Genomic DNA, 17,336 nt, shown 5'->3' on the forward strand with positions numbered 1-17,336 from the left:
CATGGCTGCCCTTTGTCACCGATTCTATTCATAATTTTTATGGATAGAATTTCTAGGTGCAGTCAGGGGATGGAGAGTGTCCAGTTTGGTGACCTCAAGGTAACATCACTGCTGTTTGCAGATGATGTGGTCCTATTGGGGACATCAGGCCGTGAACTTCAGCTTTCGCTGGATCGGTTTGCAGCCGAGTGTGAAGAGGCCGGGATGAGGATGAGTACCTCCAAATCCGAGGCCATGGTTCTCAGGCAGGAAAGGGTGGAGAGCCCTCTCTGGGTCGGGGATGAGCTCTTGCCTCAAGTGGAGGAGTTTAAGTATCTCGGGGTCTTGTTCACGAGTGATGGTACAAGGGAGCGGGAGATTGACAGGCGGATTGGTGCTGGGTCAGCAGTGATGCGGGCTCTTTACTGGTCTGTTGTGGTAAAGAAAGAGCTGAGCCATAAGGCAAGGCTCTCGATTTACTGGTCAATCTACATTCCCACCCTCACCTATGGTCATGAGCTTTGGGTAATGACCAAAAGAACGAGATCGCAAATACAAGCGGCCGAAATGAGTTTTCTCTGCAGGGTGTCTGGACTCTCCCTTAGAGATAGGGTGAGAAGTTTGGTCATCCGGGAGGGACTCGGAGTACAGCCGCTGCTTCTCCACGTCGAGAGGAGCCAGCTGAGGTGGTTCGGGCATCTGGTTAGGATGCCTCCTGGACGCCTCCCTTGGGAGGTGTCACAGGCAAGTCCACCCGGGAGGAGACCCCGGGGAAGACCCAGGACACACTGGTGTGACTATATCACCCAGGTGGCCTGGGAGCGCCTCGGAATCTCCCCCAGGGAGCTAGTGGAAGTGGCCGGGGAAAGGGAGGTCTGGGCCTCATTGCTTAGGATGCTGCCTCCGTGACCCAAACCCCGGAGAAGCGGAAGATCCTGAGTGAAATAAATAATACATAAAGACTATGTATTTAAAAAAATAATACATAAAGACTATGATCCGTACTTCCAAAGCATGTTCAAACTTTGTGTCTTGGGTACCCTAAATGCAATGTTTGTGGTGGGCCAGGGGTCAGCTAGAAACCACTTTCTTAAAATACCCAAATTTACCTTACACACAAAGCAATGCCTTGCCTGTCCCACTTTGGGCAGACCTGTTCAAAACTATCTCAGAGCAAGAATACTGTGGACCATCACCTCAAACCTTGGGCCAACACCTTGGGGGGCAGTCATGGGCTGGAGGTTAGGTAACAGGCCCTATGAACGGAAGGTCACTTGTTCGATCCCCAGAGCTGGTAGTGCATGACTGAAAAGGCCTGGCTCTCAGTCTCCACTCTAATTCATTCTAAAGGTGTTATATTGGGTTGAGGTCAGAAATCCATGCAGGCCAGTCAAGTTTTTCCACACCAAACTCGCTCATCCATGTCTTTATGGACCTTGCTTTGTGCACTGGTGTGCAGTCATGTTGGAAGGGGTCATCCCCAAACTGTTCCCACAAAGTTGGGAGCATGAAATTGTGTAAAATCTCTTGGTCTGCTGAAGCATTAAGAATTCCTTTCACTAGAACTAAGGGGCCAAGCCCAACTCCTGAAAAACAACCCCACACCATAATCCTCCATCCACCAAACTTTACACTTGGCACAATGCAGTCAGACAAGTACCATTCTCCTGGCAACCACCAAACCCAGACTCACCCATTGGATTGCCAGACAGAGAAGCGTGATTTGTCACTCCAGAGAACACGTCTCCACTGCTCTAAAGTCCAGTGGTGGCGTTTTACACCACTGCATTTAACGCTTTGCATTGCGCTTGGTGATGTAAGGCTTGGATGTAGCTGCTCGGCCATGGAAACCCATTCCGTGATGCTCTCTATGCTGTTCTTGAGCTAATCTGAAGGCCACATGAAGTTTGGAGGTCTGTAGTGGTTGACTCTTCAGAAAGTTGGCGACCTCTCAGCTCTATGCACCTCAGCATCTGCTGACCCTTATCTGTCACAGGTGGCATCCTATCACGGTACCATGCTGGAATTCACTGAGCTCCTGAGAGTGATCCATTCACAAATGTTTGTAGAAGCAGTCTGCATGCCTATGTACTTGGTTTTATACACCTGTAGTCATGGAAGTGATTGGAATACCTGAATTAAATGTTTTGGATGAGTGAGTGAATACTTTTGGCAATATAATGTAATTCAATAGTAGATAAATGCTCCAAAAATTCGGAGCTGCTTGCCGGCTCAGGAAGGTGCGAGTGTGTCAGATTGCATGGTTGACAGTGGCATCTCCTGGCAATGGAAACAATGGTAACAGCAATGTTGAGATAAGAACAAGAACCTCTCCCCCAGGAAAAAAGACCACTTCTCTCTGTTCAGCTGGTCTGTGAATTGCCAGTAAAATGTGCAAAACGGAGAACAAGTTGTCTGATGGTCAATTTAGAGCTCTAATTATACTGAGCAGCTAATGTAATAGAACTCATCTAATGACATATATAAGGCAGACATATTGTATCCAATATTTTAACGTCCACGACTAGTATTACTATGCACTTTTTAGCATTTTTCCTGCTCCCAACTCTCCTTATCCAACTAATCAGCTTGTTCACATCTCAGTATTGAGTTAAAGTGGGTGTGTTAAAGCAGGGAAACTAAACTGTGCATGGAAGTGGGCTTCCAGGACCAGGGCAGAGAAACACTGATATAGACCATAGATCTGTGTAAACGCTCTACAAGTTTTACATTGATTAAAAAAAAAAAAAAAATATTTAATTGTTTTTGAATATATCACCAGTACCTGAGACATGTATCCTGTCTCTAGAGACCTAAAATGTATTGAAGATTTTATTAAATGTGTGGTGTTTCATTTTGAAGAAGAAGTCAGAGGATTGGAACTGACCTGGACTGACTTCACCCACCACCCATGCCCACGAAAGGACTGAAATGAAGTTTATCTCTATTGATGCTGTGAGTTTGCCGTATAAAATTATATAATAACAGTCTACATTTGCTTTGAATGTATTTCTGGTGTTTTATGTCCACATTTGTTTTTCCCTCTCATAAAATGAAAGATGTACACATCAATATGGAAAGGAAAATAAAAACTAAATGACTGTCATTCTTCTCCATTCTTAATAAGACCTCAAATGTGGCTTAGCAATCAAATGTTGTTATTGTTGTGGTGTGCCTGGAGTGTTTGTGTGGTAAATTGCTGTTTCCATCTCTTACCTCACTCTACAGACAATAACATAGAGCAAGATGTAAAATTCCTTAGTCAATATTCTGGCTGGTATTCTAGTCCAAGCATATGAAATGACCAAATCAGCATGACCCTCTTCCTCCTCACATCTGTCACATACCTCGTGAAAAGTTAGGACTGAATAGTGGCATCAGTGGTTTTAGTACTATGAATAAAGCATATGCAATAATTATCTTGTTGTCTAAACACAAAACAGCAATGATATTCAAGAAATGTCTGTATTCTAGTTTCATCTACTTTCATATATCAATATTATAATTTCCACCAAAGAGCCCATGCTGAGTGCATGACTGAAATTACAAACTTCTTCAGGAATGAGCAATTCATCCTACTGCACAAATGCATCTAAGTCTGGCTAGGCATTCATTTAAACACAAAGGCCAAACCTAAAGTCTAAACAGTGGGAATCATAACGTTCAAAGTGTATTATGAGCATCCAACAGGAAATAATCAACCAATATTTTAGTACAAGGTCTCCGAAAAAATTTGACATCATTTGAGATGTGAATATCTGAGTAACTACATGTCCTAAGCAAGCAAAATTAAATAGGCTTCATGTTTAACAATACAAGATTTAAAAATTCTAACAAGAAATTCAGAGGGGTGTAGATTTTATAACTGATTTCGCAAAGCTTCACAAATGTTCAATATACGCACCGCCTGTGACATGACACACATCAAGTCAGTAAACCAGCTCCTGCCAAACATGCTGTGTTTGTGCCATGTCCAAATCTGCTTTCCAGTTGATGCATTTGTATTGAATTGTTATTGAAAATGCAGGCTGCACACTTTTGTTTGACTGTGTTCGAGCATATTCTAACACCCAAATTGCCCTTTCATTTCTAGTGAATGCCATTCTTCAATATGAAAAACAAAAACATTAAAATTTAAACTGGCTTAGTTTTTACACATTTTGTCATTAATTTGAGATCATCTGAGGGAGAATTGGCTATGTTATTAGACCACAAAATTATGTCAGTTTTTTGGCACAGTGTATTTCTGTCAAAAACTAGCATTTCAATCAAAAAGTAGCAGAACCCCAACCTTTACCTTCATTTTTGCTTTCTCTGCTGTGCAAAGTGTCTTCTTCTGAGTGATTCAATGCTTACTTCATCACTATTAGAATGTCAGTCAGCTGAAAGCTGTTTGTCAGATTCTGTATATTACACAACAAACACAGGAGCTGTATTTGCCCCAAAGTGTATTAAACCAGAACTTCATTATGTCAAAGTGTCAACTATCATATGTTAAGCTCAGCAGTTCCTTTGTGGGCTCACTGTTTGTATTATGATTGGTGGGCCAACACTAGACTGGATTACATAATCCAAGAGAAAAAGGGAAGTTCCCCTAATAAGCTGTATTGTTACTGCAGTGGAAAAACCTAAAGAGTAGGGGTAATTCAGGTATGCATGAAAACATGGAAGCAATACTGCTAGGTGAAACAGGTATCTTACTGTTTATAAGAAGGACACGTCAAGAAGGACAGTTTACCTAGATAACCACCAGACCTTAAAAACATACATTCCTGATATAGCCAGAATACATAGCCTGATTCTTTTCTCTTTCTTTTTTTTATCTGGAAAGAGCTTTGGGACACCCAGAAAAAACACCTAGGTGTCATAAAATGCTCAGTCATCGTATTATGCTATCACAAAAAGGCTCTTTTTGTTTATGTAAACAGATGAATGTGTGAAAGCCGGGTAGCCCCTGGGGCTATGGGAATGGCTGTGCTGGTGGAAGTGAGAAAGATGATGATATTTGGATTAAGTGGTGCTGGAGCTATGTTAGTTCCTCTGACCTGTTTGAGCTGTACTTTTCCTGGGTGGGGAATTTCTAGCCTCCTGACATACTTCATTTAAAAGCTCTGGCTTGCATGTATAACAGAATGAAAGAGGCTGGCTGAGCTCTTTGATCTTGAAACATTCATTAAAGGTAGGTCTACACAGACTCTAGTATTACTGCATTTTATCATTTAGTTTTCCATTTCAAATCTCACCCCATGATCTGAGAGAGTAGAAGACAGTGGAAATCAGATTAAAATTATGCTTATAGATCATAAGACCATCTTCCTTAAATTTGACTTGTTTAGAGTTAAAGCTAAGCAAAGCATGAGGTGGGTCACGTGTTTAAATTCTTGGCCTTTGTTTCAATAGATGATTTTACTTGTACTTCAAGTCCTGTTCGTCCTTCCACACACCACAACAGGATCCATTAAAGTGGCTGAAAGTTACTGGACACTTCAACCAAATGGTTTGTTTGAAGTATTTTATTCTTGAATTCAAGGTTATTTCTACACTGTTCTATATTTTCTGTGGTGGAAATGCATAGAATGTTATGCAAAGATGATCAAAAGATGCAAAGATGATCAAGTAAAATGTGTGGAGAACAGTTTAAAAAAATTTTTTAAACCCTTTGTCCATAAGAAAGATTTGTAGGGTATAATTTAATCATCAAAATCATCCATTCATGGCATTATAAGGCAAAATAATACCAAAAGAATTTGTTTTCCAGATTTATCAATATAAATGTTGCATATAATACCTCAAATGACACATGCAGGTTTACTGGTCATTCATTTACATTCACGGCATTTGGCTGACGCTCTTATCCAGAGCGACTTACAGTTTGATCATTTTTACACAGGTAGGCCAAGGTGGTGTTAGGAGTCTTGCCCAAGGACCCTTATTGGTATAGTGTAGGGTGCTTGCCTTGGTCGGGGATTGAACCCCACTCTAACCACCTTATTGGTCATTTTGTAAAGTCGTAGACATCATGGCAACTGGTCATTATCACCACCACTGCAAAGATTCTCTGGAATGCTGCATTTCTCATCACTCCGAATGATTTAATTGAGCATATTTTTCTTTTGTGAAAAAGGCAAACAGAGAAAAATTGTTCAATTCTTTCAAATTTGAAGGCCTTACCAGACTACTTTGTCTTAAATTTCTCAACTTTTGGCCTATTTACGCATACTCTTCTCCCCTACTTCAATGCCAGAGCTGGTTGTGGATGAAGATATGGCTAAATATGGTAGCAAGGTACAGGTTCCATTGATGTGTGGGGAGGCCTTTGAGGGTCAAGACATTGTATGGAAGAGAGCGAGCGGAGAGAAGCTCCAGGAGCGAGGGAACAGAATACTTGTGACTGTGGAGGAGAGGCGGGGGGGTAGATACACCTGTTACAACACAGAAGATTCCTACCTCAATCACACTCTGGTACTGGTGCGGTGGCCCTACAAGAAGATTATTAAAGAGATACCGGAGAAAGGTAAATGTGGATATAGGTTTAAACTTTGTGTAATTGCATAAAAGTTAAAAACATCTAGTTGTTTTGCACAAATGAGCAAGTACAAGTACAAAGCAATGAAATAAAAAATTATTTGTTGTTAAGCTGGAAACATTTGCTAGAATTCTGAAGAAAACTGAGCTTTCTCAAGAACCGAGATAGAAATAAAGGTTAAGTCAATTAAGCTATATTTTAATTCTTGTTGGCAAGGTTATGTCCACTGTTCAACAAACAACTACAGTGGCTCTTTTCAGTGCTCCTGGACCTGGGATGAAAAAAGGGCTGGAGAAGTTATACTTATTAAAGCAGTACGGTGAGATCTTCTTTCTGTTTTGCGTCTATTTGTTTTCCTTACTTTAGCACACCTTAAGCTTTTTAACAAAGTGTCCAGGACTGAGATTCAGAAATTCCATCTTATAAGCACCTCTTTTTCTACTGTTTCCTTTTATAGTCTTCCTTGTGTTTTGTCCTGTTTTTGCTATCTTGAATCCTATTTGGAGTATGGATTGCTTTGTCTGAATGTTAAATGATGATAAGTTTTGAAGAAGACTGTAGTTTCCCTCTGATTCATTATGAAAACAGTATCATTGATTTAATTACAGATCTTACAGTGGAGGAAATGTCAGCTGCAGCCTGAACTCCAGTGGACAGACCATCACATGTCAGGACCAAGAATACTGCCCCTATGCTGAAGAGCTGGAGCATATCAATTTGACCATTTATTTCCGAAGCAACTACGTTGTGGAGACTTATTATCTACAGTTTCAAATTTCAGACATAGGTAATGATTCAAAACGCACTTTGAAAACAAGCATTCAAAGTGGTTTATTACACAAATAGCAGGATTAAAGGAAAGGGCCTAGCTTTGAATGATTAAATAATTCAGTATTAAAGAAAATGTCCAGTGTTTTTCAATCTAATCTTGGTTGGTGACACATGTAGTATATGGTCAAGCCCCTTGGACAAATAACTTTGATGTGCTTTCTTGGGCCTTGGCGTTCTGATCCTCGGTTGCTGAAACTGGCTTTTGGAACTTGGAACGTTACCTCACTGGTGGGGAAAGAGCCTGAGTTGGTGCGTGAGGTTGAGAGATACCGGCTAGATATAGTCGGGCTCACCTCAACACACAGCTTGGGATCTGGGTCCAATCCCCTTGAGAGGGGCTGGACTTTATTCTTTTCTGGAGTTGCCCATGGTGAGAGGCGGCGGGCAGGTGTGGGCTTTCTCATAGGCCCTCGACTCGGCGCCTGTACGTTGGGGTTTTCCCCGGTGGACGAGAGGGTAGCTTCCCTACGCCTTCCGGTTGGGGGTCCTGACTGTTGTCTGTGCTTATGCACCGAACAGCAGTTCATAGTACCCAGCCTTCCTAGAGTCCTTGGGAAGGGTGCTTGAAAGTACTCCTCCTGGAGACTCTATTGTCCTACTGGGGGACTTCAACGCTCACGTGGGCAACGACAGTAAGACCTGGAGGGGTGTGACTGGGAGGAATGGCCTCTCTGATCTGAACCCGAGTGGTGTTCAGTTTTTGGACTTCTGTGCAAACCACAGTTTGTCCATCACGAACACCATGTTTGAACACAAGGATGTCCATAAGTGCACATGGCACCAGGACACCCTAGGCCGCAGTTCAATTATTGACTTTGTAGTCGTGTCATCGGACTTGCAGCCATGTGTTTTGGACACTCTGGTATAGAGAGGAGCTGAGCTGTCATCTGATCACCACCTGGTGGTGATTTGGATCAGGTGGTGGGGGAAGATGCTGGTCAGACCAGGCAAACCCAAACGTATAGTAAGGGTTTGCTGGGAACGTCTGGCAGAAGAACCTGTCAGATTGATCTTCAACTCACACCTCTGTCAGAACTTTGACCAGATATTGGGGAAGGTGAGGGACATTGACTCAGAATGGGCCATGTTCCGCTCCTCCATTGTTGAAGCTGCTGACTGTAGCTGTGGTCGCAAGGTAGTTGGTATCTGTCGGGGCGGTAATCCTCGAACCCGGTGGTGGACACCCCAGTTGAGAAATGCCGTCAAGCTGAAGAAGGAGTCCTACCGGGCATGGTTGGCCTGTGGGACACCAGAGGCAGCTGGCAGGTATCAACAGGCCAAGCAATCTGTGGCCTCGAAAAGATTCTGGCAAACCGTCAGGCGACTCAGAAGGGGAAAGCAGTGTGCCACTAGCACTGTATATAGTGGAGATGGTGTGCTGCTGACTTCGACTGAAGACGTCATTGGGCAGTGGAAGGAGTACTTTGAGGACCTTCTCAATCCCACCGACACATTCTCCAGTGAGGAGGCAGAGTCTGGGGACATGAGATAAGGTTCGTCCATTACTGAGGCCGAAGTCGCTAAGGTAATTAAGAAGCTCCTTGGTGGTAAGGCTCCAGGGGTGGATGAGATCTGCCCTGAGTTCCTCAAGGCTCTGGATGTTGTGGGGCTGTCTTGGCTGACACGCCTTTTCAACATTGTGTGGACATCGGGGGCGGTGCCACTGGATTGGCAGACTGGGGTGGTGGTGCCTCTGTTTAAAAAGGGGGACCGGAGGGTGTGTTCCAACTACAGCGGAATCACACTCCTCAGCCTCCCTTGTAAGGTCTATGCAGGGGTACTGGAGAAGAGAGTCCAGCTTATAGTCGAACCTCGGATTCAGGAGGAGCAGTGCGGGTTCCACCCTGGTCGTGGAACACTGGACCAACTCTTTACCCTCTCCAGGATACTGGAGGCTTCATGGGAGTTTGCCCAACCAGTCCACATGTGCTTTGTGGATTTGGAGAAGGCATTCGACTGTGTTCCCCGGGATATTCTGTGGGAGGTGCTTCCGTAGTACAGGGTACATGGCTCCTTGCTACGCGCCATTCAGGCCCTGTACAAACAAAGCAGGAGTTTGGTTCGCATGTCAGACTCATTCCCAGTGAGAGTTGGACTCCGTCAGGTATTCTATTCATAATTTTTATGGATAGAATTTCTAGGCGCAGTTAGGGGATGGAGGGTGACCGGTTTGGTGACCTCAAGGTCACATCGCTGCTGTTTGCAGATGATGTGGTCCTATTGGTGCCGTGAACTTCAGCTTTCGCTGGATCGGTTTGCAGCCGAGTGTGAAGTGGCCAGGATGAGGATCAGTACCTCAGTACCTCAGGTTCTCAGGTGGGAAAGGGTGGAGAGTCCTCTCTGGGTTGGGGATGAGCTCTTGCCTCAAGTGGAGGAGTTTAAGTATCTCGGGGTCTTGTTCACGAGTGATGGTACAAGGGAATGGAAGATTGACAGGCGGATTGGTGCTGGGTCAGCAGTGATGCGGGCTCTTTACTGGTCTGTTGTGGTAAAGAAAGAGCTGAGCCATAAGGCAAGGGTCTTGATTTACTGGTCGATCTACGTTCCCACCCTCACCTATGGTCATGAGCTTTGGATAATGACCGAAAGAACGAGATCGCGAATACAAACGGCCGAAATGAGTTCCCTCCGCAGGGTGTCTGGACTCTCCCTTAGAGATAGGGTGAGAAGTTCGGTCATCCGGGAGGGACTCGGAGTAGAGCCGCTGCTTCTCCACTTCGAGAGGAGTCAGTTGATGTGGTTCGGGCATCTGGTTAGGATGCCTCCTGGACGCCTCCCTTGGGAGGTGTCACAGGCAAGTCCACCCGGGAGGAGACCCCGGGGAGGACCCAGGACATGCTGGCGTGACTATATCACCCAGCTGGCCTGGGAGCGCCTCGGAATCCCCCCCAGGGAGTTAGTGGAAGTGGCTGGGGAAAGGGAGGTCTGGGCCTCATTGCTAAGGATGCTGCCCCCGCGACCCGAACCCTGGAGAAGCGGAAGATGATGAATGGATGGATGGATGGATGCATTCCGCTTTTATTTACGTTTTTTCAACATTGTTCCAACTTTTTTGCAAAAACAACAAAAAGATCCTAGAATTTAAACATACATACAAAAGAAGTGGAAGCAACTGTTCATTGGCTTCTATTTTAAGCGTGGTTTATCTTTTTCTGTTTTTCTGTTTTCTGCACGCAGTAATCAATTGTGTGCTTCAGGTGAAGAAAAGACATCATTGGACTATTATTTAATGTAAAGTTCTGGTATTCTTTGATTTCCAAAGATTTTTAATTCAAAAACTACAAAAATGAAAGAGAAAACATCAATTGGTTTGTAGTGATACAGCAGAATTATGCATTTTCAGAACAGCTGTTTGAATGAAAGAGGTTTCTGATCATAGCCATGCATCTCTGTCCACAGTGAGGCCGGACATGGTGCGTGTCAAGAAAAAGAATAACACTCTGGAGCTGCACTACCCAGACACCTGGAACATCCCCTTCTCCTACTTCCCTCTTACCTTCCAAGTGAAAGAGATCCGCTGCGGGAGGAAAAGTGACTGTGATTGCTCAAACCACAAATCATCAAAGGTTTAACCATCTATTCCCACAGACACATATTAGGGAAACAATATATTAGTAGAGCACACAGTTAGCAATCTATAGCTGTCAACACGAATACATTGCCATATGTAGCGAATCCATGCATTCTTACTGTAAAACAAGCATGATGTATGTCTTGTTTAACCTCAGGTGAACCTTATCCAGGATCAGCACTGGCCACTGAAAAAGGGGGTAACGGTGTGTGTGAGAGCACAGGATGACCTGTGCAACTCCCCCTGGAGTGAATGGACCCAGTATAAGTAAGGAAATTCCATTTTTTACAGGATTTCATTTATATGTAATAAGTGAAGGCATAGTCCTGTGTGTTTATGTCTTTGCTGTAAAAGATATCTTTCATCTTTGTCTTTTTTAGATGTATTAAAGAGAAAAAGAAGAAAAGATCAAGAAGGAACAAGAAAAAGAGGCCTCAAAAGGAAGAGTAATATCTTTCCAAATTAATGTTGTATCCATTAAAATGAAGTATAGTTATTCATGTTAAGTCGCATTTAACATTATTTCATGTATTCTGATCAGGTGGTACGGTAGTCATTTTTAATTCAATCTCAAAACAATAGCAGTAGTAATGTATAATGTGTACATATATATAAACCCTGCTGTATTAAAAAGGCAGCGCATATAATGGACAATTGATTGTAAACTCCTCTACACATGCAGCTTGGTGTACACAATAAAATATAAGGTATAAGATTTATAAGATGTGTAATGGTGGGGAGCGAGGAGGCGGACGCATATGCTGAGATAAGCAACTTTTATTGAGGGCAAATCCAGGGTCGTGGTCATGACAGTCCAGGTTCATATAACCAACACGGAGAGATCGATAGATCGCAGACATGATGAAATACACTCACAAAAACACAAACCAAAACATCTCCCACAGGACATACAAACAATTCAAACAATTCAAACAAGCATACAAAGCAAACAAAGACTAGCAAGACAAACAAAGACCAACACAGACCAGGGCAAACACAGGGCTTATAAAACACAGGGATACGAGGGACAGGTGGAAAACAGGTGGCAACAATCAGAGGCGGAGTCACGAAACAAGGGGCTGGACTAAAAACCAATACAAAGAAGCACATGGACAGGACTGGGAAGTAAACACAACACAAGCACATGGACAGGACTAGGAGGGGCCAATCGTGACAAGATGTTTGTCATAAGTATTTTATTAAAGTTTAAATCAGGCTCTGAAAATTCTTTCAAAATGATGCCAATAATTCCTTTCTTAGCTGCCATAGATGCAATGCTTGCATAACACAACAGTGTTTTCAACGCACCACTGTTTCCATTTAAATCAACACTTTGCTAAGTTTGGTCGAGGCTGAACGCAGCTTTGATTTGTGCTTTTGGCAGCATCTTCTTTGTCTCGTTCTTCTTACAGACCATAACTGGGAAACCACTGCCACTGAGTGTTTACATGAAGGACGTCACTTGGGAGTGACAGAATCCAAGACGCATCTCTGTATCTAAAACTAGTCTTTAATGCTATGTGTTTCAAATAAAACTTTTTAGTAAGCCTAAATATTACATGCAAAAAATTGGGCTCTTGGAATCATCCTAATTCCCCCTTAAGTAAACAGATCTGCATTTTGCTTGTCAGTTCACGTGTGTTACATGTCACTTTATATTCCATTGGAGGAATTGTGGAATATGAAGTCTTTTCTGTTTTATATCTCATAATGCTGTTGTCCACTGCAACGATTTTTAAGCTTTACCTTATAGGACAAATCTGTTCACTCTGCAGCCATCTTAGCAATGCCACAAATGAGTTATTTTTAGCCACAAAAGATCAGACTCCTATATCTTTGAACAGGGGGAGGCCAAAAAACTCAAAACTGAAACCAGATTATTGTTACAAAAACATATTTGAGATCACTGGTAAAATCTGATAAAAACAAACATAAATAGTTTGTAGCATAAATATTTTGTATAGCTTTGCTGCAATATCACAGAATAGAAAGCATATCTTATGCATTCATGTGAAAAATGGATAATGCCACCAAGAAATATGATATTAAAGCCTCTATTTATTTAATCACATGTCTAATTATTTATTCAGAATATTCTGTAATTTAATTTAATTTTGCATTGATATTAGGCCTCCTGTAAGAAAGTATGGAACACATGATTTATAATGTCCATGTGGTTTTACTTCACTTTTTTCTTTGAGAGTACTCATTATGTCAAGACATAAATATAACATGCCCTCTAGAGAGACTTCTTACACTGCCCTTAGGAAGCCGTTAATTTATTTACTGTGGTATAAATGTGTGGCTTTTGGGTTTGCAATGTTAATGTAATGTACTGTGTATCTTTTGTTGTACTGCAGACCACAAAAGGCTACTCAAGACTCACATGGCCTGGACTACTGCCACATATCTGAGTGTAGCACAGCAAAGTGCTACCCTTCAAGAAACAAATGGTGTCACTCTACAGAACTCTGACATCACATTTTTGATGCAACGTTAGCACTAATACAGATTTAGTCAGATCAGTTAGTCATATGTGTTAAAAATAAATCATTTGGAACGATTGTAATATACTTGACTATGATATAATTGAGTAGGTATTTAATGTATTTAATGACATGCATGTTTTTTTAAATGGCAGCCAATCAGTAACTGAACTGTGACCCAGTTGGATATTCAAGACAGTCTATGCACAGGAAAATTAACTAAAACAAGTATCTAGCAGAAATATTGCACATGTTTAGACCAACGGCACACACATTTATACCAAGATGGAAATGTTTAAATAAAGGGTCTCAAGACATGGCTGCCTTTTTGTTTTTTTGGGGTGGTTGGGGGGCAGAGAGGGTGGGGTATGGAGGTTTGGTTTCTGTTTAACCTGAGATTGACTTGAGTGTTTTCCTCTCCAGAAAGGTTAAAAGTGCATTACTTAGTAATCAGTCTCTCTGTTTGTGTTCCAATACATTCCAATACATTTATTTTTATATTTGATTATGTTGTTTTTCATCTTGAGTACAAAGGACTTGAACTGGAACTGAAAGATTTACTGTTGTCTTTGTGAACTGATTGCATTTTAATAAGATTTCAGACTTGCAGATTAGTCTGATATTGCAGATTATGAGAATTGCAGATGAGTAAAATGAAGAAATTACTATATCATTGCTGTCTCCAGGATATCCAAGAATGGTTTATAGGATAGGGCAAAAACACTCTTACTTTTAATGTAAGTTAATGTAAAGAGATTTTATTCTTAGCAATTTTGGAGTATTTCTGAGTGCTTCCAGACAGGCGTATTGCATGAGAAAAATTAATAAAATTAACATCTTTCCATGCTCTGTGGAATGTATACAAATGCTGAGCAGGCCTAGCTGACCCAATTTTGGATGTAAGAGGTAAGTGACTTTAAACAAGGTCTCATTACTGAGGCACAGATGGCAGGAGCTTCAGTCAAAAAGACTACTCCACTAGCTAGTACTTAAATAAGTACAGTGACTGCAGTAACATCTGCATTAAATCTGTGGGAACTGTGGTTGAAAGCATAGGTGCACTTCCCCTGATGCTCTTGTAGTAGTGATATATTTGGAAAAGCAGAAGAGCAACTCTTCCTCAGGTGACTGAGAATATCAATGCAGAACAAGATCAGATTGTGTCAGCAAGAGGAGTCTGTCCATGACCTAATAAACAAGGATATTATAATAGGATTGCAGTGCGTTACAAAAACGAATGCACATTTGAGAGTTCACTAGTGTAAAAACCGTAGGCACTCGTCTACATAGATGTGGAAAGAAGTGATATGGTCAAATAAATCATCCTTCAACATATTCTCCACAAGTGGGCAAGTACATGTGTGACACAAAGATAATGGTACAGGCCTGAGTCCCTGACCCTGACTACTGTCAGTCAAATGCTGTGGGAGCATTTTGTGGCAGGATTTAGGACCACATGTCTTCTTAGCAGGAAGCGTCACTGCAAATCAATACAAAATTATTCCAGCTAAACAGCTTTATCAAGTGATGAAACATTTACTTCCATGATGACAATGTCCTCATCCACAAGGCATGAGGCATCATTAAATGGTTTGATGAGTAGGAAAAAAATATGTAAATCAGAAGCTATGGCTTTCAGTCACTAGATCTGAACCAAGCTGACCAATGCCTATAGGAAACAATGCTCTCCACCCCCATCATCACAACATCAAGAGAGGGAATATATTTTACAAGAAAGGCACTGCAACCCTCCAGTACAGTTCTAGAGACTGTCAGAATCCAAGATAAGGCACACTGAAGCTGGCCTGGCAGTCTTTGGCAGACAGAAATCTTATTAAGACACTTTATTGCCTTAATAAGACAATCAGACTTTATCACCTATCTGTGTGTACATTACATACTGGCTATGATCCATCAGCTGTCTCCGTTGTCCTCTTAAATATTTCTGTACTCCAAGATTAAATAGCTGGCAGTGACATTCTTCATCCTCAGATGAGATCACCCATGCCTTGACCACTGACACTAATTTGAAGTGAATTACCATAGACATTGCTGACTCATTGTAAAGCCCTCTTGCACCAAGAAGATACATCACTTCCCTTGAAACTATCCAGCCCCATCAGTCATTTAGGACTCCAGTATGTGTGAATAAGTGTAAGATCTTGATTCATTTCCTTAAGGTCATCAGGATTGAGAGGCAGGTATGTGTGGCCAGTATGTTGACCCATTTTAATTAAGCAGAGACTCAGAAAGTGAACTGGCTCTTCCACCCCTACCCTCAGGAGATTCATTTTCATCAGGAGGCTGACACAGATGTGCAAATGGTAATAATGAATAGATAATGCGGTCTATATGCAGCCCTGGTGTCTTAGCTGGTGCATATATTACTAGATATATTTTCATTAGCTATCTCTACTGCAAATTACATGGTGATATAATAGGAAAGTGATGTAGGTAAGCATACACATATGTACTACTTGTATGTAATACAAGTATGGCTATACCTGTCCAAAAAAGGGTTTTGTTTTGTGTGAATTCTCAGACCAAGCTGTGGCCCTGAAACCCTCAGTCCCAAAATGCTGTCGTTGTGGGGAAGACGTGACAGTGTAAAATCCTGCTTCTGCCTGCAGGTGCCCTGCTGCTTTTCTAAGTGGCTCTTATATGCAGTTATAGTGTTAATAAGTGAAGTCTATTTGCTTGTACACTGTGTGTGTGAGTGTTTCAATGGTGTGATTTGTGTACATGTGCAAATGTTTAAGTGTATTTCACTATGAACACCCCCCAATAAGAAAGAAAGACAGAGAGATAGATAGAGAGAGAGAGAGAGAGAGAGAGAGATGCCCTTTATCCATTATTTAATATTATTCACTCACAGAAAGATCACACACACACAGTCACACACCTGTCACCCCCCAATAATTTGTTTCTATTCTCCAGTTTCTCATTCAATCTCGATTCTCCAATTCACAGTGTCTCTTTTTCACATTCCTCTTTCTCTTTCTTTCTCAGCTCTGTCTTGGTGTCTCTCTCTCTCAGCTGTTTTCTCTCTCTCGTTGACTCTATCCCCACACACTTTGTCTTGCTCTATCTCTTCTATCATTCTTTCTCAGCTGTCTCACTGTATTTTACTTTTTGTCTTCTGTCTGTCTCTCTCTCCTCTTTCTCAGCTCTCTTACTGTCTTTTTGTCCTCTCTCTCTGTCTCTCTCTCTCCTCACACTTTCTGTCTCTCCCCATCTTCATATCTGACCTCTGTCTTGCTGTATCTCTTTTTGTACTCTATATTTGCCTCTCCTATTTATCTCTTTCTCAGCTGTCTTTTTGTTCTCTGTCTCCCCATTTCTCTGTCTTTATTTCTGAGCTGTCTCACTGTATCTCTTCTTGTCCTCTTTGTCTCTCCTTTCTACCTCTTTCTCAGCTGTCTTCCTGTTTTTTTCCTCTGTCTCTCCTTACATACTTTCTGTCTCCCCATCTCTCTGTCTTGATTTCTGAGCTGTCTTGCTGTATCTCTTCTTGTCTTCTCTTCCTCTTTCTTTCTCTCCGTTCTTATCTCTTTCTCTCTCAGCTCTGTCTCACTGTATGTCTCTTTTTTCCATCTTTCTCGCTCTCCTTTCTTAGCTGTCTTGCTGTCGCTTTGTCCTCTCTGTCTCTCTCTCTCATAGCTGTCTCACTGTATGTCTTTTTTCCTCTATCTTTCTCGCTCTCCTTTCTTAGCTGTCTTGATGTTGTTTTGTCTTCTCTGTCTCTCTCTCCTCATACATTCTGTCTTTCTCTCTCATATCTGTCTCACTATATGTCTCTCTTTTTGTCCTCTATCATTCTCTGTCTCTTCTGTCTTGGCTGTCTTGCTGTTGTTTTGTCCTCCTTCTCTGTCTCTGTCACTCTCTCCTCATACAATCTCTGTCTCTCTCTCTCAACTTTGTCTCACTGTACCTTTTTGTCCTC

General features: G+C 41.9%; 1 protein-coding gene across 1 annotated transcript; it reads left to right on the plus strand.

Moving 5' to 3' along the window:
- The first annotated feature begins 2,099 nt into the window (after positions 1-2,099).
- On the plus strand, positions 2,100-13,706 carry il12ba (interleukin 12Ba). The gene is made up of 9 exons (XM_017698300.2): positions 2,100-2,934; positions 5,380-5,476; positions 6,224-6,493; positions 6,722-6,824; positions 7,114-7,292; positions 10,736-10,902; positions 11,065-11,174; positions 11,288-11,353; positions 13,268-13,706. Exons 1-9 carry the CDS (start codon positions 2,911-2,913, stop codon positions 13,380-13,382), a joined length of 1,131 nt encoding a protein of 376 aa, XP_017553789.2. The 5' UTR covers positions 2,100-2,910; the 3' UTR covers positions 13,383-13,706.
- Positions 13,707-17,336: the final 3,630 nt, after the last annotated feature.

Source organism: Pygocentrus nattereri, chromosome 8, assembly GCF_015220715.1.
Source record: "Pygocentrus nattereri isolate fPygNat1 chromosome 8, fPygNat1.pri, whole genome shotgun sequence".
Taxonomy (NCBI): Eukaryota; Metazoa; Chordata; class Actinopteri; order Characiformes; family Serrasalmidae; genus Pygocentrus; species Pygocentrus nattereri.

Coding starts and splice junctions, on each gene's coding strand:
- il12ba (XM_017698300.2), top strand. CDS start 2,911: ATGAAGTTTATCTCTATTGATGCT. Junction 10,903..11,064: donor CAAACCACAAATCATCAAAG/GTTTAACCATCT, acceptor GTTTAACCTCAG/GTGAACCTTATCCAGGATCA. Junction 11,175..11,287: donor AGTGAATGGACCCAGTATAA/GTAAGGAAATTC, acceptor TGTCTTTTTTAG/ATGTATTAAAGAGAAAAAGA.